Source organism: Anser brachyrhynchus (assembly GCF_964034855.1).
Source record: "Anser brachyrhynchus genome assembly, chromosome: W".
Lineage (NCBI taxonomy): Eukaryota > Metazoa > Chordata > Aves > Anseriformes > Anatidae > Anser > Anser brachyrhynchus.
In genome coordinates, this window is record NC_137704.1 from 27115742 (window position 1) to 27139818 (window position 24077).

The following is a 24077-nucleotide window of genomic DNA, read 5'->3' on the forward strand; positions in this document are numbered from 1 at the left end:
GAATTAGCAAAGATGGTCTGAAAAATAGACTTTTGACAGGTTGACAAAAGCTGAAATGTTTTCAGTCAAACATATTTTTTGTATTTCTTTTTATGGGGGAAGGTAGGGAGGGCATTAACGACTTCCCATTTTCAGTTCTGGAAAGAAGAAAGGTAGTTATTTCTGAAAACTCATCACAGTACAAGCACAATTGCCTTCAGATGCTATAATCAGGGAACACCAAGCATCAGTTATGTTTGCAGAGGACACTGCAGAGATTGTGTCTGTTTGGTCAAAAATATATAACTTGGGGGCCTTAATGGACTATATGTGACCTTTTCTGTTTCTTCAAAATCTCATATGTTTTTCAATGGATTATTTTTTTTTCCTTCTGAATTTCAGCTTTAATCGCCTTGACTTACCTCTTTATGAATCTTTTGAAGATTTGCGAGAGAAGCTACTTATGGCAGTTGAAAACGCTCAAGGATTTGAAGGAGTAGATTAAAACAAATACTTTTTTCCCCCCATTCAAGCAAGTTCTGCTGCACTTTTGCGTTTGCCTAACGGACTCTGAGTGACTATGGCAGAACAGTTGCACAACGTTGGTTCATGGAGCAAACCCTTCGACAGTGCAGTTGCCTAAATTCAGAATTTTGAACTATAACCTGTGGATGGCTTTTTTGATGTTTCCACAGCAGATTACCAACTGGTTAACTTGTACTCTGATTACATTTCAGCAGGACTTACTCTATTTATGTTGTGCCTCTGTAGGCAAAGCCCTTAATAAATATTTTACATAATTTCTAATGACAATGAATGGAATTAATCATTTTACAGGTATAGTATTACAACTCATGTTTACTTTTTAATTCATTTAGACATTTTCAGATTATATTTCATTACAATTAAATATCATGTACTTGGAAAAAAAATGAGCATTTTTCTTAATTTCATACAAGACTTGATGCCAGTGTCCTTTTTTCAAAGCACATGTGCACATGGTGAGCCTTGTGTTCCCAAACCATTAAGAAAATAGGAGAAAGCTATGTTGGGAATTTTCTCTATATTGGCTACATCAAGAGTAACTCTTTTCATTGAGCATATAAATATTTTTCCGTATCCAGAAAACATATGGATTCAATGTTGCATTTTTGTATAAATAATAGAATAGTTATGAGTCAAGAGAGAATCATAACATAGCATGCCAAATCTCATGTTCAATAAAAAAATTGCCTCATTATTCCTTGGTAATATTTACATGTACTATAAAACATTTTGGGGTAGGGTTGGCATTAATCATTTTAGGAAAATATGCTTAACCCTGTCATTATCTTTGTATAGTGATTCTTTTATTATTTTTTCCTCTTTACTGTTTGCAATGGAGGCATTTTGAAAGAAACCTGGCACTATGTGATTTGGCACTACGGAAAACAGATCTGTTTTGTCTCCTATTTGTAAGCATTTGCTAATGATATCTAAATAACAATTTTTTTTGTTTGTTTCTAACTGCACCAACTCTAAAGGCACTTTATGTAACACATGGAAGTCATATCTGTTTTTTATCATAAACATTAATGTGATTATATTCCTTCTCACTGCACATGTCTTTCTGGTGCAATATCTATCAATTGTGAATCTGGCTGCTGCTGATGTATAAAAGAAAAAAACAGATATAGAGCTGAGCCTGCAGACATGTTCCTCAGCAATTGTTTTTGTGATTTATTTTTTACTTAATCACAAAGATTTATTTAATATACACTATCTATCTAATCAGTTTTGTTACCTATGACATGTTGCATGCTTAAACTATAATGTCTGAGTTGCATCTCTTGTGTGATGGATTAAAAGTGAAAGATTTGTATTTGATCCACTGTAGTTAAATGGTTACAGTATTACTACAGTAGGTTTGAAGGGATGGCTTCAGCAATTTGATAATCTTCAGTTTTCTAAGTTTAGTCCGCATACTTACTACGCATAGGATTTTTCCCCAAGAGCCCATCTAATGCTTTATGAGACAAGATGATACCACATGCAAAAAACAAAACTTCACCTTGCTGCCAACAGTGGTGGCCTTACCTGCTTCACGGCTCCCACTGGCAAGTACAGTCCACTGCTGACAACAAGCAGCCACAGTCCAGAAACTTCAGCATGTTAATACTTTGGCTAAAAAGGCTACTGGAAAGAAGACAACAGTAATTAACATTCAGCGAATCTGTACATACTAGCAAAAATTTTGAAAAGCTAATAGATGCGTGATTTTTTATTATTTGAACACAAGATTAATTTTTTATTAAATGTTTTCTGACATTCCTTTCTGACTTGTTACATTTTAATGAGCAGAAAACTTTGAATGAGACAGAAATGTACTGCATCTGAGTAGACAGAGAAACACTATACTGATCATTTACTGTGGGGAAGATGGAGAGAATGAGGTAAATCCAGATATTTCCAATCATCTTCTATATGCAAAGCACTACTAGTTATAACACAGATGACCTTAAGGGAAATGTCACACTCCAAAATCATTTTTCTTTCTCTGTGTTTACCTGGAGGATTTTGTATGGTTGGAGGTTATGTTCACACCCAACACCACGTATCAGAACCTTAAGCACTCTCCTGAGATTTTTTTTTTTTTTTTTTAATAGTGGAACTGAAATAGAATTGGTTGATTCAGAATCTGCTATTCCTGTTGTGAGCTCGCTCTGGTCCCTCCCTCTCTCCCTCCCCACATCTTCTACGAGAGGTTTTCTAGTACTCAAAGTCCTTCCAGACAATAGAGTTACCTAGAGTTACATGGTGACATCAGACTAGAAAGGAATTTGTTTGTTTGTTGGGTTACTTTTTTTCTTTCTTTTTATAACTGAAATGTTAGGATGACTTCGCTTAACATCTTTTGGATGCACTCTTTCTCACAGAATGGGCCTTTTTGAGAGAGGCCCAATATGCAGTGCCCTGATATACTTGTACTGCTCATGCTGAAGTTTGTGCTATTTTGGCTTTCTTGTAATTAATGCAAGTAGCTAAATCAATGCTGTCTGTGCCTCTCATGTTCTACACACTGCAGTCACAGCTCCCCCCTGCATTGCAAACCTACCCTCAGTGCAGAGCCAGTGCAGTACCAGGCACAGCTATCTAAGTTAACTTTTGTCTGGGGACCAGTTTGCTCATGGAAGTATTACTCCTACCAGTCCAGGTGAACGTAACAGTAAGCCAGCTAATTACTTTTGGGCATCCAGGTTAGCTGTGCTATTACCACACACCACCATGTTTTGCCTGTACAGAAGCAGCTTTTAAATAATACAGCTTCTGTCACTGTAGTAGCCCTGTCCTTTTCTTGTTGGGGTGCAGGAGTAATCCAGATTCGGCATTCACTAATGAGCATAACTACTTGTTAGAAAAACTGAAGGGAATTGCTCAGCCCAGTCCCTTGCTGCATAAAGCTTGTGTGTTGGATATCAGAAGCTTCCCTGTTAGCTACAGCAACTGCTGTTATTGACAGGTTATAAGAATGCCACTCTTGACTTCGTCTGGTTTTCATGTATCAGGGAAGTTACAGAGATGTAACCCCTACTGAAACATACTATAGCCAAGCAACTCAGATTTTGTTATCAGTGGCTATCTTGATGGCTAACCATCAAGGCAGATATGCCCTTCGCATCAGTCAAAAAGCTAAGATCCTCTATACTAGGACAAAACCCAGGAAATTATGTCTAGTTTTGCAACAGACTACATGAGGCTAAGTAAATGGCATGAGCTGTGCAAGGCAGCAGCTGCAGAAGAAATTGCCCCCAACCCTTTAACATAAGGACTTACTGCTCTTCCTGAGGTCCTGAGCAGGATTTGAGCTTTTATCTTCTGACACTCCAGCCACCGAGCAATCCTTCTGGAGCTCCTGAAGTAGCATTTGAAGGCATCTTTCTGGGGAAAAGGTAGCGAAATGTCAGTTGATTACAATTTGAAGTAAAGCACATCTAAAACACAAAGCAACTACCATAGTTTTGTGCCTTTCTTAACACAGTATACAGTTTAGCCCAAAACCAATTTGGTCACTATCTAGAGTATAGGGTCTGTAGCTGTAACCTCCTCTTCACATCAAGGCTTATAGGTTTGAGCCTTGTAAGGCTGTACTTAACATACACTGTACTATCACAGTAACTCCAGCTTCCAGGCCTCGCTGCTGGAAGTTGCTTTCTGTTTTTCTCTAAGATAAAAGCTCCCGCTCCCACAAGTTTCATCTCATTTCCATCTCTCTCACTCAGACCTCTCGCTGGTTTCCGAGTGTAAGGCGCACATGTGGCACACTAGCCTCAAGCGCGTGCTGATAAATGCTGCCACAAGCGCTAGCCCCGTGCTGCAGCCCCAGAAGGGCAGCAACCACCATGTGTGCCCAGCCCCTCCAGGTGCTTGGCTGGAGCGCTGCACGTGCCACCAGTGGGCCAGGAATTGGGAAAGCTAGCGAGGGAAAGCTGGATAGTTGATCGCTTTTTTCAGAGTTAAAAGAAGTCATCATACCCATCTGAGTGCAAGGGCTAACCATCAATATGCGCAGTAGAAAAGAGGTACACTACCACATTGGACATCTTAAATGAACGTTAATTTCCTTCTTTTGTATAAAAAAGTTTTTCCTTTTGTATCTAAAACTACAACAACAAAGAAAAAAGCCTGCAGTCTTCAGGCATCTCTTGTGATGTTGCACTAAGAAGTAATGCATAGTTACAATGCACGGGAAACTTACAAAACTGGAATCTAACCATATTCATGTCACATACCCATCAGGTCTGTCGTACTGCACATAGAACCTCCTTAGATAAATAACACTGTCATCAACGCAAGCCGTAGTTAGTCATACGTCTGTGTCTGCACACCCCTCTCACGTCCTGTTCGTCCACAGGAGCTGCCACTTACATGTTGTTGGTTCCCCCTTTTCCATACAATTTTCACATACTTTGCTCTTTTTTCTTAGCAATTTTGTATATATGTATGTAAAAATATGCACAGTACATACCCACATACAACAGTACGTATGCGTTGCGTTTTTGTACTTTAATCTGTTCTGTTGAATTGAAAGCAGCTCGTGAGCACCCTCTCCACTACAGCGGTACCACAACCACACAGCAGTGGATGGGTTATGATTCTCAAAACCCAAACGCAAAACTCCAGAAAATGATGTTGCTATGTTCTACGTCTGTGAACCTAAATTTTAAACTTAAAACTGAGATAATTTTTATCTCCAAACATGCAGAAAGTGTCAAACATTCCAGATTAAATTCACACTGTTTAATATTTTTGTAAGAATTGCCTCATACTAGAAGGCTATTCAAAATAACACCAGACTACATAAAAGTGATTTTAAAATGCTACTTATAAATAATGCTCATTTTCACAATTAATACAGCTTTAAACTGTGGTTGGATTTGATACACTGTGGAGAAAGGTTTTGTTTAAGGACAAAAAAAAAAAAAGAAAAACATTTTTTCCATTTATTTTCTGAAAAGAAATGAACGAAATTGTAGTTTGTTTTTCCTGACAGCAGAAGCTCAATGTGACAAAATGAAGTTGTTGTAATGAAATGATGCAACTTAATTAAATATTTAATAAAGAACTATGGAAGTTACAACATTTTATACTTCAAATATATTTTTTGTCTAACTGAAGCTTTGTTTTATTTTAAAAAATTGCCTGCTGTAAGGCGCTCTCACCCTGGGAGATGATTAAGGGAGCCTATCTGTAGTCACATCTGTACCTGATTTACTTCCTAAATGGTTAAAAGCACTATCCATTTATTTCAGCTTCTGTAAAAGTGGTTCCCAAATTTTTCTGTGATCCTGAATGTTTCCTCGAAACTGCTGCATATAGGGTTTCCAGATGTGTAAGGTGAAACTGAGAAACGTTTACAGTGGCTATTGGTCAGTCACTGGCGCATAACCACCTTCAGAAGGCACCATCCAAGGGAACTTCTCTATCTATAAGGATTTGAACAACTAGTACAAGCCAGCGATTATGCGGTGTTCTGTAAAGACTAAATACAAAACTGGCATCTTTCCCAACTTTTTATTGGTATCCCCTCTGTTGCATCATCATTTCTGGTACAGGAACAGAAACCCTCCGTCGAAACACAACAACCAAGAAGTCTGTTCTCAGATTATCTAATTCTGCAGCGACCAGGCAAGCAGCATGCTTGCAGGCTTTTCCTGTTTAAGCCACATACAAAATAAAAACACACATGCTATTATTTCTGCTGCATATTCATATGTTTACAACAGCACTTTCTGCACCCCGCAATAATATCTAGTACAGAAAACACAGTACAGATAAACAACCTCATAGACTGCACAAAGCTGAGTTTAGCAATGCGAGTCTTTGCATTTCAGTGCTCTCACCAACAGCAATGGAACTCATGTTGCCTTTTTTGCTAATCAGGGTGGCCGTCTTGATTGTAACCAAGGCATGTTTGACTTAACAGTTCGCCTTAGGTATACAGAACTTTCCTCCTCAGCTTGCTTGTCTTCCTAGTAGCACTAAGGTGTCTATTAGTCTTGGATACAGAACCAGAACGTAAATTAGCACTCACGGATTTTCTTTGCATTAAGCACAGCCTGCAAAAGACACAGATCCAATGTGCCTAATACACATCAAGGGCCACAAGCATTTTTGTGCAGCTACCCTCGGATGCCATTTGCTAAACAACAAACCACCATCGCTACAAACACCCCATCAGCTTCAGCAAGTGTCCAGGTAGAGGAACGAGGGCTAGCAAGGTGACTAGGCAAACGAGTAAATCTCAATATGACCCAGAAACACCATGTCATCAGAAATAGCGGTCAACTTACCAACAGATGGCAAGGCCTGTAACAAATCAAGTTACTCTGAGCTCACCAATGTTGCCATATGACTACTGAAAAGACACCAAACCCCTAGATGATTCAACCTATTAGATTTTGCAGCTGAGCTATTGCTTCCATGTGCACGTGTGTGGTATTGGATACACCATCTCAACTCACAATCATAGCATGACTTAGTCTGCTTTAATTATTAATGCAGTAGTCTCTGAGCTGTGCCAACAATGCAGTTCAGAAAGCCGAAGCCAAAACAGACAAGCTTCTGCTTACAGGTTGACGGCATTGATTACTGACTCCTTCATGCTGAGAGCACAAATTGCTTTACACTAATTCCCTGGTTCCATAACTTGGACTGTGCACAACATGGTCCTGATCCTAGAGCAGCAGCTAATTCACTTTGTATAAACACTGCTTGTGCCTGTCTGTCTTCTCCTCCCTTGGGCACTGGTTTCTCAAAGATTTCCCCATCTCCTCCCCTTTGTCCCAGCCTCCACCTCTTCCTGGGCTAGAGCAGCTGGGTGGCATGTTTCAAAGTGCATGCCATCAACTAACATCGCATCCTCCCATGCACTGGAACTCAGCTGTAGCAGGAGCACACACCTTAGCACTGGAAAGTGAAGAACTACATGTAATGCTGAAACACAGGACTATCCGGGGCTCTTTACAACAAAGATTTAAAAATAAACCAACAAAGACCACCACAACATACACGTCTTTTCCAGTGATACCTGCTTGTGTTAATGTTTTGGCATAGTTACATCCAGTAGGTTTAAAAAACAAGACAATAAGACTCCATTTGTTTCTAACTGGAAATGAAAATTAATCTGCGGAAGCCTTCTGATGAGAAGGACCTGGGGGTGTTGGTTGATGAAAAACTCAGCATGAGTCAGCAATGTGTGCTTGCAGCCCAGAAAGCCAACCATATCCTGGGCTGCATCCGAAGCAGCACGGCCAGCAGGACAAGGGAGGGGATTCTCCCCCTCTACCCTGCTCTTTTGAGACCCCAGCTGTAAGGGCCCTTCCACCCCAGACCATTCTGTCGTGGAGCTTTCTCAGTGGCTGAAGATGCCTGTGCAAATCCTTAGTCTATGGCATTTCCATACTTCTAGCAAGGTTTTGCTGCTCTTTAAAAACAAGCAAACCACAACAGCATGTTACCGTATTAACACCAGAAATCCATGCCCACGCATGAACAATGCGCCACAGCCACCCCTAGGAGACGCTGCAGTCGCTGTATCAGCAGCGAGGACATGCTCCTACCTAGGCCTGACACCTGGTTCTTTGCTACTCTGACATTTCCTATCCTAACAAGAGCAAACTCCTAAACTAGCAAACTTAATTCCTTTAAAAAATAAAAACCAACAACACTTTATGTCATAATAAAAACAACCATACCAGATCAAGTTAGACTTGGTTAACAGACTGCCCAAACAATAGAAACGCAGGACAAACGGCAGTGCTTCCAGCAAATTTACTTTCAAAACACGAGTAACATACAGCTCAAGGACCTACCACAGTGCAGACGGCTCTTTTTTGTTGGAAACCTGGCATATAAATAACTAGATGTGTGTTTGGATGTCAGCACATACCCTTACCTCTGCCTCACTGAACACTCCTCAAATAAGGGACTGATTGCTATGGGGCCATGGCAAGAAAACCTGGATGCAAACAGCCTCTGGAGGTGGTTCCCTCGAGTGGAAGCCAGCCCTAGTTCTGGATCCAGCCGAGGGAAGACAAGAGACAAGAAGCACAGTCATATTTATGTCACTGGTGACAATCTGAGCAAAGTCCATCACCTCTGCAGGCTGGTACAGAACTTCTGGTAACGTTTAGAGCTGCCTACTGGTACAAACGTACGCCGTCTGATAGATACACAACTGTACGTGTGGAATTAAACAACACACCTCAGCTTCCAGGGGAAGCTAGAGGAAAAAGAGGGCACGTGAGTGCCAGATAACGGCACCAGGCACCCACTGCCACGATGGCATTAACTCTGTCTCACTATGCTTGGCCACTACATCTGCTCTGCAGAATGGCTGGAGGGATAGACCCTGTGTTAAGGCCCAGAAATACATTACAGCTATGAAAACATTAATTAGGTAGGGGATAACACAATGGAGCAATTCTCAATGTGGAAGTTACAGTTACTGTTTAAGACTTGCAGTTAAGAGTTGTATTTAATGAGTATTTGGGCATTCAAAATGCACTGGCAGTCACAAAAGGCAGAAATTTCTTTAAAAAAATCTGTCCTGTGCTCTCTTATCAAAGCTAGCCTCTTTACTGTTTCAGCAATCTTGAGTGTTTTAAATTGAGCTGAATTCCATGCTTTTCTTTCATTCCAGGACTGACTCTACATAAACCCACTATCATTTATATTCCTACATAATAGTATCATGAGAAAGAAACCCAGGGTTCACTATGGTAACCCAACAGAAAATGCTCCTGTGTCAAACCTCTCTGATACAAGGATCACAACGATAAATAATCTCTTGACAATTACTATTGGTTATTTTCCCCTTTGATTACGGAGCCTTGACCAAATTCAACTTATTCTTGCTTAAATGCACCTGCTATTTTCATCCAACTTACTTTCTGCTATTTGCTCTGGGTTTCACTAGCTTAACTGATTAGACTTTTAACAGTTTAAAGCGCAGTAGAATATAATCTTAAGATATAATCATCAAAAATATACTGCTCTGTATCTATTAGCTTCTACTCCATACATCGTATCTTAACGCTATAAATACACTATCAATGCTTTTTACTTTAAGTTTCCGTGCATTTTCCTCTTTGACAATTCTCTATCAGTAGTGTATAACAATGTGACCATTTTAAAATTCTATGCCTGTAGTTATTCAATATATTTCCAAATTTCTAAGTATTCTGATAACTTGCACAATATTTTGCTAAATAATTCAGAAGCTGGTTCAAACATCTATGATTTCCAGCAAGTTGCACTATGAAAGCAAAGAGGAAGATGAGGGCCACCTTTCTAGCAGCTGGATTTTCCACTAGCTAAGTCCAGATCCATTGGGGTATGCAGTATTCTCGCTCCATGAGTTACAAGACCTGAACGGGAGACAGACCTGTGTTAGATTTGCAGGACATTCAATGTTGTGCCTTGATAGACTACTTTACAACCAAACAGTAAGCTGAGGACCTTGCAAAGAAATTACTGGGTAACACACAGTGGCTGTAAGTGACAAACATACCTGGTTTTCCTAAGCACAGTGCAGGAGAAGGCTCCTCTCAACAGCTGCTCTGCAACCCAGTTGCCCTTAACCAGCCTGCAGAGGAGCATCTGCACTGCCACTGGCTTTGTGGAAATCAAAACTGGTTTCTGAGTTAGATCCCTAAAATAAGACTGTGAATATCAAGTGGCAAGGATATATATTAACAAAGAACAATCAGGTTAACCATGCAATTTTAAATCTAATCCTCGCCCAGCTTGAACGTGATAAATTTGAAAATCTCCTTTGAACCTGAATACAGTGAGCTTGACCTCATGGAGTGCTGAACGCACTCACTCTGAGTTACGAGAAATTCAGCTGTAATGCCCATTTATACAGGAATGTGGGCAATAACCACTGCCTCAAGCTAGTGCAAGCAACCCAGCGTCAGCAAGACACAGTAACGTTGCACATAGCCCAGATACAACCATAACAGTTGTACTCCGGTTTCCAGCAGTATTGTACTATCTAGACTTGCAGACGAAGCTAGTATAGATACAACTGCAGCAGTTATAACCACAATTCCATTTTTGCTGTGCATGTGCACAAACAGGTGGGAAAAACCTGGGGCTTCTGCTTTTCTGCTAATTTGGACTAATTACTTGCCACATTTTGTCACTTTTTCAGGCTCACTATGTACTGCAGCGTGGGTGGATGCGTACACATCTCAGTGCCATAAGGGGTTCTGTACAGGCTTCTGAGCTTTCCTCCAGGTTGCAGTAAACTCTATTTCTATTCCACAGACTTCTATCACGTCTGGATTAGCTAGAGGACACGACCTCCCTTTGAAATCAGTTTTTAAACAAAAGACAAAACTTTGAACCTTGGGCTAAAGTTAAAGAATAACAGTGCTGGACACTAGATCAATACCTGGCAAATATCAGTTGCATGCAGTGGACAGATGCTTCTCTGCTGTACTTCTCACTATTTCGGTATGCTAATGCAGAACATACCCTTAGGTTTTAAGGGTTTCTTTACACAAAGAAAAATGAAAAAAACACTCTGAAGCAGCTAGGGATTAATAGTTGGTGCTAACCTAGCGATCTCCTTCCTCTGCAGTCCATCTGGAGCAGAGCTGAGTGTTACCTGTTCTGACCACTAACAACCCTTTCTGTCTTCTACCATCTCAATCACTTCTTATGTCCCAGTGCTTTATTTCTGTGAAAAACAGCTGTTAAGAATATTACCAAGTTTTAAACAGCTCTGATTCCTACTCAAACATGCAGATAGTTCACTGTGATTATTTAATAATGATTTAAATAGAAATCACGGTAACATTTCGTTATCTCAACGACTTGTTACAACATACACATCTCAGACTGTATTTCTCAACTGTGCCTCTACGTTTAAAAAAAATGCATGCAGCCTAAATAAAGTTTTTTTTCCTCTTTTATAACAGACTTGACTACTTGACGGTGAGTTGGGAAACATCTTCCTTTTGCTCCTTTCTGCCTTTGATCTGTAACAACTGTACCATCCCTAAAGAGCAACGAGAAGAGTTTGCCAGTCACCCAGTATTTGGTGAGGATTAGTCCATGAAAGAGGCAGGTACTGCACCATTACAGGGAAGTGGCCTAACACAAATCAAAGCGTTCCTCAGAGACCTGGATTTGACAAGTGCTCTCTTGCATTTTCAATCTCTATGCAGGCAGTTCCACTGCACCAGGACATGCACTACAAGAGGCGCAGAGGTGCTGTGCAGTAGCTGCTGCTAGCTACAGCTTGGCAGTGTACTGGCATAAAGAACAACTGATAAGAACCCCAGAAAGAGAAAATTTGTTATGTGGCAAAAACAGTCTTCCAACAGCATCAGCAAACGTAGCTTAGTATTTTCGTACTTCTGGTGATAAAAACTTGACTTTCCATCCCCTGCAGTTGTAAGCACAGAGCCAGACTTTGCTCTGAGCAATACTGATGGGAACATTCCCTCCAACTTCATTCCAAAAATGCGTTTTCTTAATATTACCTTACACTTACACAGCTCTCACTTGGCTCTACAAGAAAAGGAAGAGATGAAGAAACAGCGCCACAACCACTCCTGAGCTTCTTTTAGCCCACGTCGGAAGTCTGAAGACACTGCATGCCTGCTCCTGCCCCCTTTGTTCACAGTACCAAGACAAAGTCTATCACAAACATCTAACCTCACTGGAAAGAAAAAGAATATGTGGAAGCAATTAAGAGCACTTCAGAGGGTATTTGTGATATATTCACTGCAGTTGAGGAAGTGACAGTTTCTTACATTTTGTATCCAGTGCTAGTTCAATCTACAGCGACTCATACACAAGTGTTTCTGGTACAGATCCACACATCTGTCTCCCAGAAAAAGAAATGAGGCTACATAAGGAGCTTTAAAAAAAAAAAAAAAAAAGAACTAGCAGGATTGCTAGAATAAGCAGCAGTTCACATCAAGCTGCACTTAGAAGGAAAGCAAATACAGTATTCAGTGCAAGTCAGAGGTCTTTATGCCTACTGCAAGCACAAATGAGAGTTACCTTAGAAAATCCAGAGCACTTTAAATCTTAACAATATCTAGCAACAACATCAGCATGAGTGACAAACAATATCTAGCAACAACATCAGCATGAGTGACATTTAACAGAGAAAACTAAGACTCATTTGGCTGTCACAGAAACTTCAAATTATTCTGCTAAAGTAACTGTCGTCATGTTTTCATGTCGGATGCTCGGTAAGAAAAAAATGCCTTTTTTTTTTTTTTTCCTTCTAAGGCCAGTGCATATACGCACACATATATCCATACCACCTCTTATCTGTGCCATAGGCATCTGTTTAAATATCTTTGTTTGAGCCAATCTGTCCATACAGTGAAGGACAGGAGTCCAATGACCAGTCAGTCAGCCCACCTGGTCATCCGCTGAGTAGCTTGTTTGTCCTGGTTACTGATTTCTATTGGTGAGGCTAAAAACACCCAAGAACCTCAAACCGGGAATCAGTAAAATCCTGTTGCATCCTGCAATGATATCCTAGAATCTACTGAAAGCTTCCTGTGTACCTTTGAGGAACTCCAGAGACTGAACTGACAACAACTGTCTCCACTCCCCATTTTGTTTCCTCTCCGATAGGTTGACATTTTGTTATATGAAGACTTTCCCCTTCGTCTCATGTCAGCCTCAGTTTTCTAAAAGTTTGTTAAACGTCTTGCAAATCAAAAAAAAAAAAAATGTATCAAGCAAGTTTCCCTTCCGTATGTGCCAGGGCATCCTTTAGATTTGAGTTGCATGGTTTTTTTCTTTACAAGAGCAGAAAGCATTCCAACTCCTTCCCAGCATCAGTTTATCCCTCACCGCCAAACTTCTGCAATTTATTATACTGTCAGACATCTCAGACTAGGTACACACGTTCCTAAAAGCAAAGTGGATCGCCTTCCCCCCGCTGTTACAGTTTTAGATTGACTAGAAACAAGTAAGTAATCAGCACGATCAATGAAATCCAAAATCACAGCTCTGATTTTTCCACTAAAAGATCCTCAGGAACCCCACCAGCTTTGTTGGGATAATCATGAAATCAGGTGCTGCTTGGCATGTGCAAGAATACAATACCCAGAAAATGGATTCTTAATATGCTGGCGTTTCTTACACACTTAACATACCTGGACAAGGGCAATCTCTCAGCAGAAGTTCAAGCAGACACGGGGCTACCTTGACTTCCATGTGTATCATCCCACTTCGAGGTTTCAGCTTATTACAGCAACTGAGGTGGGGACAGCAAGTACTAAGCAGCTGTTATGGCTAAAGAAACACTCTTGCCTATAAGTATATTGCTCAGAAACCATTTCAATGCAATTTACATCTCTTTTGTGTTCCCAAAAGCTATTAATAAACAACAACACCACCAAAAAAAAAAGTTTAGCTCAATAATCAGCAAGTCAGGCACCAAGACTCATAGATTTGAAGTAGATCAAGTGAAAGATGAGAATATTTTATCTCCAAGTATTCTGAGCATTCATAAAGCATACAATGGTGTTTATGTAACAAAAGAGAAGAATCAGGTTATTAGGTTGTGAAAGAAAGAATCAGCAAATCTATGTTTCTCTGATAATCTTTTGCTCTAACCTGAGTTAGGGCACCATCACCCAAGTGATGATTTCTCCAGAGCTATAGCTAGCAAGATTATAAATAAAAAATAAATAAACCAACGCCCACCCTCAAGTCTTGAAATCTGAATTGTCACATCACTGGTTTTAATAGGCCAACCAAATGAACTTGTTATAAGGGTTATGTATGAAACACATGGAAAAATTTGTTCTTAAAAATAGCTGAAATAAAGAAACAGAAATACCAATTTTCATTAAAAACTAAGGACATAATCCAATACTCATCCTTTCCAATTAGCGTTCTATCAATAGGTGCTGGACTAGAGAACTCAAACAAAACATAGCACCTTTCACTGGTCTGTGCTCAATATTCTCTGTTCCCCTCGTGTTCACAACCATATCCGAAAGCTGGACTTAAACAAAAACACACCTTCATGCCAATGAAATAAAAACAAAAGTATAGTACTTCTAAATAACACTTGAAAAGCAACATTTTTCATTTTAATTCAAATCACAACGTTCATGTCAGCTTTCAAGAATTAAATAAAAATGCAGTTAGAAATGAAGTAGAAACTTGTTTAGGTTTGAAATTTCCACTTGAGCCAAAGTATTTTGCCAAATGATGTGCTTCAGGAAAAACTGTATTTGAAAAAACCTCTCTGTGTGGGATTGAGGTGCTTCAGGCAGTTCCCAGGAACCTGTGGACACCAATAGATACTGTAACCACATGCTCCTTCTAACAGAGAGAGTCTCTCACCTTCACACTTCCCAGTAAAATCCTTTAAACCATAAAATAACTGTCTGTTGTGGCAGAAAATTGTGGCAGAACAGGTGTCCCATCCCTGGAACTGTTCAGACAGGCTTCGAGCCACCTGGTCTGGTGGGAAGCGCCCCTGCCCTCCTCTTCTTTAAGGTCCCTTCCAGCCCAAACCTGTGATTCTATGCAGCGGGTGAAATTCTGGCCCCACGGCAGCCAGCAGGAACTCTGCCAGAAGCGCTACCCCAGGGCTTTCCCCCGAACGTTCACCGGTGCCTGTCACAACCGAGGCCACGTCGACTGCCTGCAGCTCCCCGCACAGGTCCCCGATCCAGCAGCATGAGCTGCCCCAAAAACAAGCAAACAAAAAAGCCACCACCAACAACCACACACAGAGAGAAGGAAAAAAGAAAAAAACAAAACACTAAAACCCCACAACATACTAGGGCAGATTAGCTACTAGCACATTTAAAGAATGAAACTCCCACTGTTTCCTTGTGCTCCCTCATCAAGTTCTTGTTTGTCTTTTACTGGAACTATAAAATCCATATGGAAGAAACTCTCATTTTCACTGTTCCATGCAGCACTTCAGATGTTGTTTCCATTCAATCAGCAAGCAGCAGAATCATAGCATGGCCTGGGTTGAAAAGGACCTTAAAGATCACCTAGTTTCAACCCCCCTGCTCTGGGCAGGGTTGCCAACCACTAGAGCAGGCTGCCCAGAGCCCCATCCAGCCTGGCCTTGAATGCCTCCAGGGATGGGGCATCCAAACCTCCCTGGGCAGCCTGTTCCAGTGCCTCACCACCCTCCGAGTGAGAACGCATCGGCCAGTGCTGCCGGCCCCAAAGCGATAGGCCTGTGGAAGAGCACGCGCACGTGCTGCTCACCCAGCCCCTTCAGCCGCCGGCCGTGACTTCCTGCAGACTTCCAGAAGAGAGCTCTCTGCACCTGCCCCACTCCATAGGAAGCTCCCCTGATTTCAGTAGGTTGCTGTTCCAACAACGCAGCACCTCTGAAATGTTTTGGCATACAAACATTTGAAAGAAAAAACTTATATTCTGTGTGTAGGTCCAAAAACAGGCAGCTGTGTCACAGATTTCCCGTGGGAAGCTTCAGGCCAAAGAGCAGCTGTTTCAGCTGCTGTTACCTTGCTCAGTACCTGGAACTTGCACAGCTGATCCACCAGATCGCATCTGGTCAAGCTGAGTTGTGCAGTCTCTACCTGGGGAGGATTTCAAGACCCAACTGGACAAAGCCCTGACCAGCTTAGTCTGACCCTACAGCTAACCCTGCTTTGAGCAGGAGGTTACCAAAGACCTCCTGTCATCCCTCGCTACCTGAATTAAACCAAGATCTTAGGATCTTACTGTTGCAGCTACTCTTCAGTAGTCTTATAAGCTGATAGGGCAAGGTTATTTTCTCATTGCTTCTTTAGGAAGAAATCGGACACAGTTAGAAGACAGATAACTAATCCTGCTCAGATTTTTCAGTGCAGTTCTGGACACAGCTTGTATTCTCGAGATCACATTAACACACAATCCATCCCATTTTTTCCCTTACTTTCACTTAATATATATTATAATACACAATCAACGTAGCTTGCGCACACACCTTTTACTTGTGTCTGGCTGAGTTACTCACCAATCCTAAATTAAAATGGAACTTTATGTTCCACCAGCATTTAGGAGTTGTGAAACAAACTGAATCTTGCTACATATATCACTTAGTTTCACGATTCGCCCCAGTTCGTTTGTTCATTTACCTGAAGTTAAAACAGGGCTCTGACTTACTGCTTACAGAGGGCTGATAAGAATGATTAATATTTAACGTTCTCAAGTTCATGTACGTGAAATGGCTCAAATAAGCTATCAATAAGAATATCGTAGCTTAATTCACCAGTGACACTGGAAACGCATGCACATTTTCCCCACCAGAAGGCATATTTCACGACATTAAAATACATGTTTCTCCCTGCATCAGTGACCGTGTCTTAGTAAAGCATACCTCAATTTAGCATGCTGTCAGTCTGCCAGGAGAGTCGGAGCACTGCAGTTACAAGCTCTTTCACTCCAGGAACAGCACTGTGCTCACAAAACTGAGCAGCCTAACAGCTGTAACAGGAGAGCACACTCCTAGCGACTGAAACTACTCGCAGGTGTTGAAGCTGCAATAATTTTTCTAGCAAACAGACATTGCCAAATGCCACCATGAAAAATTAAGTCCTATCACAAGCGTAAACAGCAGACCAGAGCTGACAAGTCCTGGAGAAATAATACCCACAGTAACGATCAAATCAAAGAGAAGACTTGCTCTTGATACATTTCAGACTGAGTAATCTTTAACAAACTCCACAGAAAAGGTCTATTCTGACCCCAGAGCAGCACATAGAGCCTGTCGTTTTGGCAGAGTGGATACAAATGCCACCTTTGTACACTGCCATACTCAGCACGCAGTTTCAAAGATAGCTGCAGTAGGATATGGTTTGAAAGTAAGCTGGAAAAACATCAGCTAAAGTCAGGAGAAAATAACCCACTCTCCACTGGGGATAAAGACTAAGCTTTGCATATGTGGTGGGTTTTTTTGTTTTGTTTTGTTTTCTTCCAGTCATAATAAATTTCCTCAGAAGAAAAACAGGTTTTGAAGAGTATTCTAGGAACACCAGGTGAGTTGCAATTTCATTTCATACAGAATTTATCCTGCAAATAAAAAGTTAAGAATATATTCTGCTTACAGGTTAAAAAAAATTATATATATACACTATATATATATATATATATAATTTCTGAATCCCTGAATAAGCCAAGAAAGGAAAGTGTTGAAATGACTACAAATTGCATAGTTTAAGACCCTTCACTTCAGCAAGAAAATAACTAATTTTTACTTGGTCTTTATATAAACTCAAGCCTATCTTCTACATAGGAAAAGAGTTTAATCTACTTATATTACCGAAACAGCAATTGAACATGTTGAATTGATTTCCAATACAACAGAAAAACAACGAACGTGGAAAGTGATGTTTTATTTTATTGCCAGTAGAAACTTTAAGCTTTTAAAAATAAAGGCCAGAAAATTCAAACTTCTTCAGCTCCAGACAACTCCTCTGAGACTAAACATATATTTCAATAAGTTTGCATGACTTAAAAAAAATTGTAGCTTAGATATGTGTGGTTTTTTTCTGAGAAACAACAAGTTATCAGTGATTCTCCAAAAGGGGAATGTCATATTGCATTATGGGGGCTATGAAGTATAGTCCCTATATGCAATATTACAGGCTAATCCTGTTTCAAAAAAAATTACTGAAACATCTCAGTTGCATTTCCAAATAAAAATATTTTTGTTTCAAGATATAAATATTTCAACTAGCCATCTGTTGCAAACTGAACTTGAAATTTTCCTCCCCACTCCCCCACATTGGGGTTTTAGGAACTAATTTGCTGGTCAAATTCATTTCCTTTTCTAACAGTAATACCAAAGCAATGAAATAGTAAGGAGAGAAGCACAGAAAAAATGAAGATGTTTCAAATTCATTTGCCTTTTAAATGCATTCTGAGCACAATGCTGTATAACTCTTCCCATTTTACACTGAGTTCTTCCTCTCAAAAACAAGCCTACATTTGCACACAGGCCAACAGAGTATATGAATATACACGAGGAAGGACCACAATACTGTATGTTTCCTTTTTCAAGGCAAACATTTCCTGGCAAGGTACAGGATAGGATGTTCTCAAACACCATCAAAAGCATGCCTGTTAACGTTCAATATTAAAAAACAACTTTTAAAAAGGTTGTTTCTTAGACTCCAAAGTTATGGTATGCTACACCAGATTTCTGTAAGATACCAAAACGCATTTACGTGTGCTACCATCTGTTGCAGGGTAACAAGCCCCTGAGGCGAACATTAGTTAAGCATGGTCTATGGGGTAGGAAAGAGTCATCATTTCTTGGGAACCTGATACCGGTGGAATCTGCCCTTGCTAAACCTGGGACAGATCAGTTTCCCCTAAGAAAGTTTTCCAGCATTTCATTCATATATGTCTTTGGAAATGATGTAGCTTCACTTTTGGAATTCAAGCACTTTACCCAACACATTGCTGGGACATGAATACCTAAGCCTCATTGATCAACATTGATTTTGGAATTACACCTCAGACAAGTGTTTTTGGGAACTCTGTGCCACACTGCTCAGTTAGTAGACTGCAAATGCAGAGATTTCCAGGAGCCGATATGAAAAAGTTTGTGTTACTCTGTCCTGAACAGTCTTGCCCAGAAAACCTTCCTCCAATACACAACACAGAAACCGCACATGCGGCATAGACCCAGGTTATCACACCTACCCAGGCCATCTGAACATAAGATCACCTCTCATTCTGTTAACCACAAACCTCCTTATTTTTCCACCCTCAGAAATTTTAGGTCAATTCCCAGGCATAGAGACTGGGGGAGGCAGGGCAGACATAAGTTTACTGGTGATTTACTTCAAATCCAGCTGATTTTCTACCATCTACAGATACGCATTCCATTAAAAAAAAAAAAAAGTAAAATCTGATATATGCCAAGGGAACAATAACTCCTGCAGTTTTAATTGCTGAATATTAACACCTCAGAGTAACCACATTACACCCACAGGTGTAAGACCAAAACTTTCCTGCTTTAATTGTCATTAATTGTCAATTGGAAACTTACTCCAGCCAAGTCAGTCCAGATGAGCAGTTGCAATAATTCTAGTGCCATTACTATCCAGTAAATTTAATACCCAGTGCATAGGTAAGCTTCTACAATTTAACAGAGACTGTTCTGAAGACCTATCCGCTTTGAATCCAAGGATTCAAAAGTCTCTAGAAAGGTTCCCGAGCCACCATTGCACCCGCTTTTACTGAAGAATTACTCATCTTCTCTTTGTCTCAACAATAGTATAACTCCTAAAGCCTGCTTCTGCAGCCAGAACATTAACAATTCCTCTTCCAATGTTTTTGTTAATTGATGTTGCAGTTCTCAAAGTTGCCCAGAATTGCTAACACTTCATTAAAATTTGAGCTCAAGATCCATGTTTTACTCACCTGTTGTTTTTATGTGCAAAGTTATCCGCAACACGCAAACTGCATAGATCTCACTGGCCAAGTTAAAGGACGCCATTCAGGCTTCAAACTGAAAACCAGCTTCTGCTTCCTGAAACAATATCCCTTCCATAGCATTCTCCAGTTACCAATATATCAATATTTTCTGTTTGAAAGAGAGAAAGATCTCTTTTCACAGAAGCAGCTGCTTTTTCTCCCTGCTTTAGTCCTTGTTCTCTTTTCCCTGTAGAAATGTCCTTCAACACATAAAGAGAAATTATGATGCCTGACTCTAGCCACCTGCATTAATCTGAGCAAATAGGGACAGCTGTGCTCAAGATGCCTATACCCTTCCCCTACACACACTCTTCGTTGACAGAAACATGACTACTCAGACAGACTAGAAAAAGAAACAGCAGATTCTTTTTCTGTGGCCTTGAAATCAAGGTTTTGTGACAAGTATCTCAGTTCAGCAGAGCTATGGCATCCAGGACTAGAACAGCCACATGAAATTCAACTTCGTGCTGCTTAGGACAGTGAGTTAGTCAACTAAGGAACACTACTACCTGAGAAGACTAAACGTGAGATCTATGTAAAGATTACATTTGGCAAGTGAAACGTCTACAATGTCATATGAGATAACAACTAACATTTTTTGATTTTGTCCCCGCTTTTTGTCTCCAAAACACTGATATTACGGCCACATTATTGTTGCTTCTTATAACAGATGTAGAGGAATAACGAAGAGGGGAAAAAGCCCTGCTAAGCTCCATTTAAGTACCCTTAACTTAGCTACTTCTTGGCTCAATGCACTCCTGGTATATAGGTCAATTCTAGGGAGTTCTTTTTCCAGTCACAATTTGTCCAGAACAAGTTCAAACTGGTAGCAGAAGGATGGATTAAATTTTCAACACAGAATTATGAAAACAGTGTCATGATTTTTCAACCAATTTCTGAGTCTAAAATTTTATCAAAAGACAAAAATAATAAAAAGCATGCCAAAGCCTATGCTGAGCTGTACTACCTGAAATGCTTCACCTGAAGTACAGTGGGAGACAGAGGCAAAGCACATTGTGACTACCCATATCCAGAATTAACTTCACCACACACAGAAAAGTTAAAGCAATGATTAATCAGAACCGATTATAGCAAGCAAAAGGTGCCAGGCACCCTTTCCAGCCTACTCCTACTCTCTACAACATTTTCATTACCTGCTCTGGTGCAGACAACCGTAGCTGAATTCACCCGTGGGTTGCTTTTCCCTCCCATGGGTGGTCAGACCTATCCTTCCAGAAAGGGACATTCTGGGTTCAGCTGGCCGGGCCGGCAGGCCACAGCCCCACGAGGCTACAGACCTCTGCCTCGCAGGCCACCGACACTCACCATGTCCTCTGCAAGCAGGTCCAAGCAGGCCAAAGACAGCTGCAGTGAGATGGCTCCGAAGGGAGCAGAAAACATAGGGAGAAAACGTGCATCTCCTCCCTGCAGACCGCAGCCGCTGACCTCCCTCCAGCCGCAGGCCCTTGTGGCGGGAGGGCGCCTTCCGGAAGGTTCTGCTGCCTCCGAGGGTCCCACCCACGCTATTTTCCCTCTCAGGCGTGAGAGTGGGGGGTAAAGCCTGCAGGTAAAATTCTGAATCATTTCTCTGCTGGGTGTAAAAGTATCACACAGATACACTGACACTGAACACACATGAGCAAAAGTTAGTAAGATGTTAAGGCCTTTTCCTCTGTGGAACAAGTGCTAACTTGTTTTGTTTTGTTTTCTTCTCTTTTCTGAGGTAGGTGGCATTGGCCACTACTGAGCAAAGATTTGACTTATCATGGCAAATTCTGAAGATAATAACACTACTGGGGTTCAGACTCCAAAATGATTTAGAGCTCTAGTCTTGAAATGATTAGCCCATGCCTACTGTTCAAAGATCACGCTTTCTGCACCCCATGTGTGTAACACGTCAGTATCTACCACAGTACGGGAAGAGTTGAAATTGTGGCAAGAGAGAAGTGTTGGTACAAATCTCTCTGATCACAGAGCCACTTGTTCTACTAAGTTTTATGTGTTTAATGACTGGCAGACCAAAATAAATCATACAGCAGCATAGTGAACTGATACTCACTGACTCAAATTCAGAGTAACAGTTTGAACAATGTAGGGGCATGGCAATTGTAGAGCCATTACCACTCAGTGCTTACAGCTGGCTGTATGTAGAGGGGGAGGTCTACAGACCTCCTGGTAGCATCTAGGAAGGAAGAGAGGTTACAAAAAACTTATCTCACATTCTTTGTAAACATCCATTACTAAATAATTTGATCTGCTGTGATTCATGATTTATAGGGCTAATGCTTTGCCTGAAATGCATAGGTTGCAGAAGTGGTTGGCAGGAAAAATGAAGTTCTGTGTCTCTGATAATATCTGATTGTCTGATTGGTAATTAATTGATTGGTAATCAATTTCTCAAACTAGTGGAAGCAGTATCGCTGACCTCAGCAAAAGACTTAAAGCTAAGGAGAAAGTAACAATGTTTTCTGAGGGAGTAGTCTTCTTGGTGGGTGAGGAGTTGCCCCTAGGGTTAGGTAAATGAACACAGGTTTCCTGTGTTATCCATCTGCTTACAACAAATTACTTAAATTCTATCCACAGCTATTTTGCTGGGGGAACACATAAATTTCATGGATGGCACATTGTTAGTTGGACTTTGTACCATTTTATTTAATCTGAAGATAATCCTCAACCTGAATTCTTTGTGTCTGATCTGTCAGATGGCGAACTGTTGTGAGGAATGCCAGGATGATCTAGAACTGATGTAATGAGTTTGATGATTGGGAAACTCAAATCAATTTCGTTTACTGAGCCCCAGAAGTAATCAGGAGAGATCATGTTTTCCAGGTTAAATACCTTTGCTCTACTTCATAATGCTTTAAGTTAATCTTTCCCTATCTAGTAGTCAGAATGACCAGCATAGGTAATCTTTAACCCCTAGCCGTTGACTAACAAGGGTCACAAAATTTTCACTGCTGTGATCTAAGTTGTCCTAGTGCTATATACACCTTACCTTTGCCTATTATATTGTAGTATTAGTGCCAGGAAAATGTGCTTCCTTTAATATTCATGAAGGTTGTTGCCTCTGGAATATTGTAGGAATTTGTAATAAAAAGACAAACAAATACTAATTTTGCCCACTTCCAGCCCAGTAATTCCTGTAGCAATTTCCTCTCACAAATGTAATTGTCATACCCTAAACTGACAAAAATCAGCATAGCTTTACAGAAATTACTATGTCATAGCAAAGGGACAAATTCATATACATCATTAGATACGTGTCAGTTTTTTCCATAAAATGTGGCCTAAAACTTTGACCAAGATTAGTCTGAAAGCCCACAGCTGGGGGATTGTAAAATTTTCCATAGATAAAACAGCCAACCCCAGATCAGTTTAATTCTAAAAGCATTCACTGTAAGCTCATTAAAGATAGAGGCTGAGTAAAGCCATAAAGGTATAGCTCAAGTTCTCATATGTGAATGGCCATTAGTACAACAGTTAAGTTCTGAGGCTGGTAATCTAAGTAAACGAAGTAAAAGAAAGTGTTTAAATGTCTATTTCACAGGACTGCAGGATGGGAGTCTCCTTGGACTGGTGCCTCAGTAATTTCCCTTTAAATCTCTACATCTTACAGAATCACATTTTTCAGACCAGAATCTCAACTGAGGGTCCAGTTGCCCATCTCCTTCATCCCATTGTGAAAAACTTCCCAGAATGGAAAGTCCTGTTTTTACTTCTGTGGTAAATTATCATTCCCACAATTTTGCAGTTGTTCGTTCATTCTTTCCACACAGAAAATGCTTCATTCCTCAGATATCTATTTCACACTTTATATCCTCCATGTTACATATAAGAAAAATGATAGGAAAGAACTCTTCCATGGGCCAAATTTCAGTGTTTGTACACCTTAGTTAACAGGAGCAGTGCACATAAAATGGAGTCAGACAATCACAGAATTCTTTAGGTTGGAAAGGACCTTTGGAGGTCACAGGGAGCACTCCTCTGCTCTGAGCAGTGCCAACTTCAAAGTTAGTTAGAACTTCAAAGTTAGATAATTTTGCTTGGGGTCATACGTACGTTTTTTCAAGAGAAGAATTTGCCTCTTGGATGAATGTGCAGTGGGTATT

The 24077-nt window shown here is 40.5% G+C and overlaps 2 protein-coding genes across 37 annotated transcripts in view; one reads left to right on the top strand and one right to left on the bottom strand.

The window, feature by feature from the left end:
- NEDD4L (NEDD4 like E3 ubiquitin protein ligase) overlaps window positions 1–911 on the top strand; it is a 149927-nt gene extending 149016 nt beyond the window's left edge. For all 23 annotated transcript variants that reach the window (XM_080571932.1, XM_080571931.1, XM_080571934.1 and 20 more), the window contains one exon: window positions 382–911. In XM_080571932.1, the coding sequence (XP_080428058.1) occupies window positions 382–484 (103 nt within the window). In that variant the 3' untranslated portion in view covers window positions 485–911. The remainder of the gene's footprint in view (window positions 1–381) is intronic.
- The window catches only part of ALPK2 (alpha kinase 2), an 88991-nt gene that overhangs the window by 6942 nt on the left and 57972 nt on the right, over window positions 1–24077 (bottom strand). For 8 of the 14 annotated variants that reach the window (XR_013942743.1, XR_013942744.1, XR_013942745.1 and 5 more), the window contains 2 exons: window positions 21295–21529; window positions 2534–3897 (listed from right to left, as the gene is read on the bottom strand). Coding sequence is in view for 1 of the 14 variants with exons in the window: in XM_080571893.1 (XP_080428019.1) it covers window positions 3828–3897 (70 nt within the window). In the remaining 13 variants the exon portion in view is untranslated. Of the gene's footprint in view, window positions 1–2055; window positions 3898–21294; window positions 21530–24077 lie in introns of those variants that run through there. The other 6 variants (XR_013942749.1, XR_013942750.1, XM_080571893.1 and 3 more) reach the window with 3 other exon arrangements.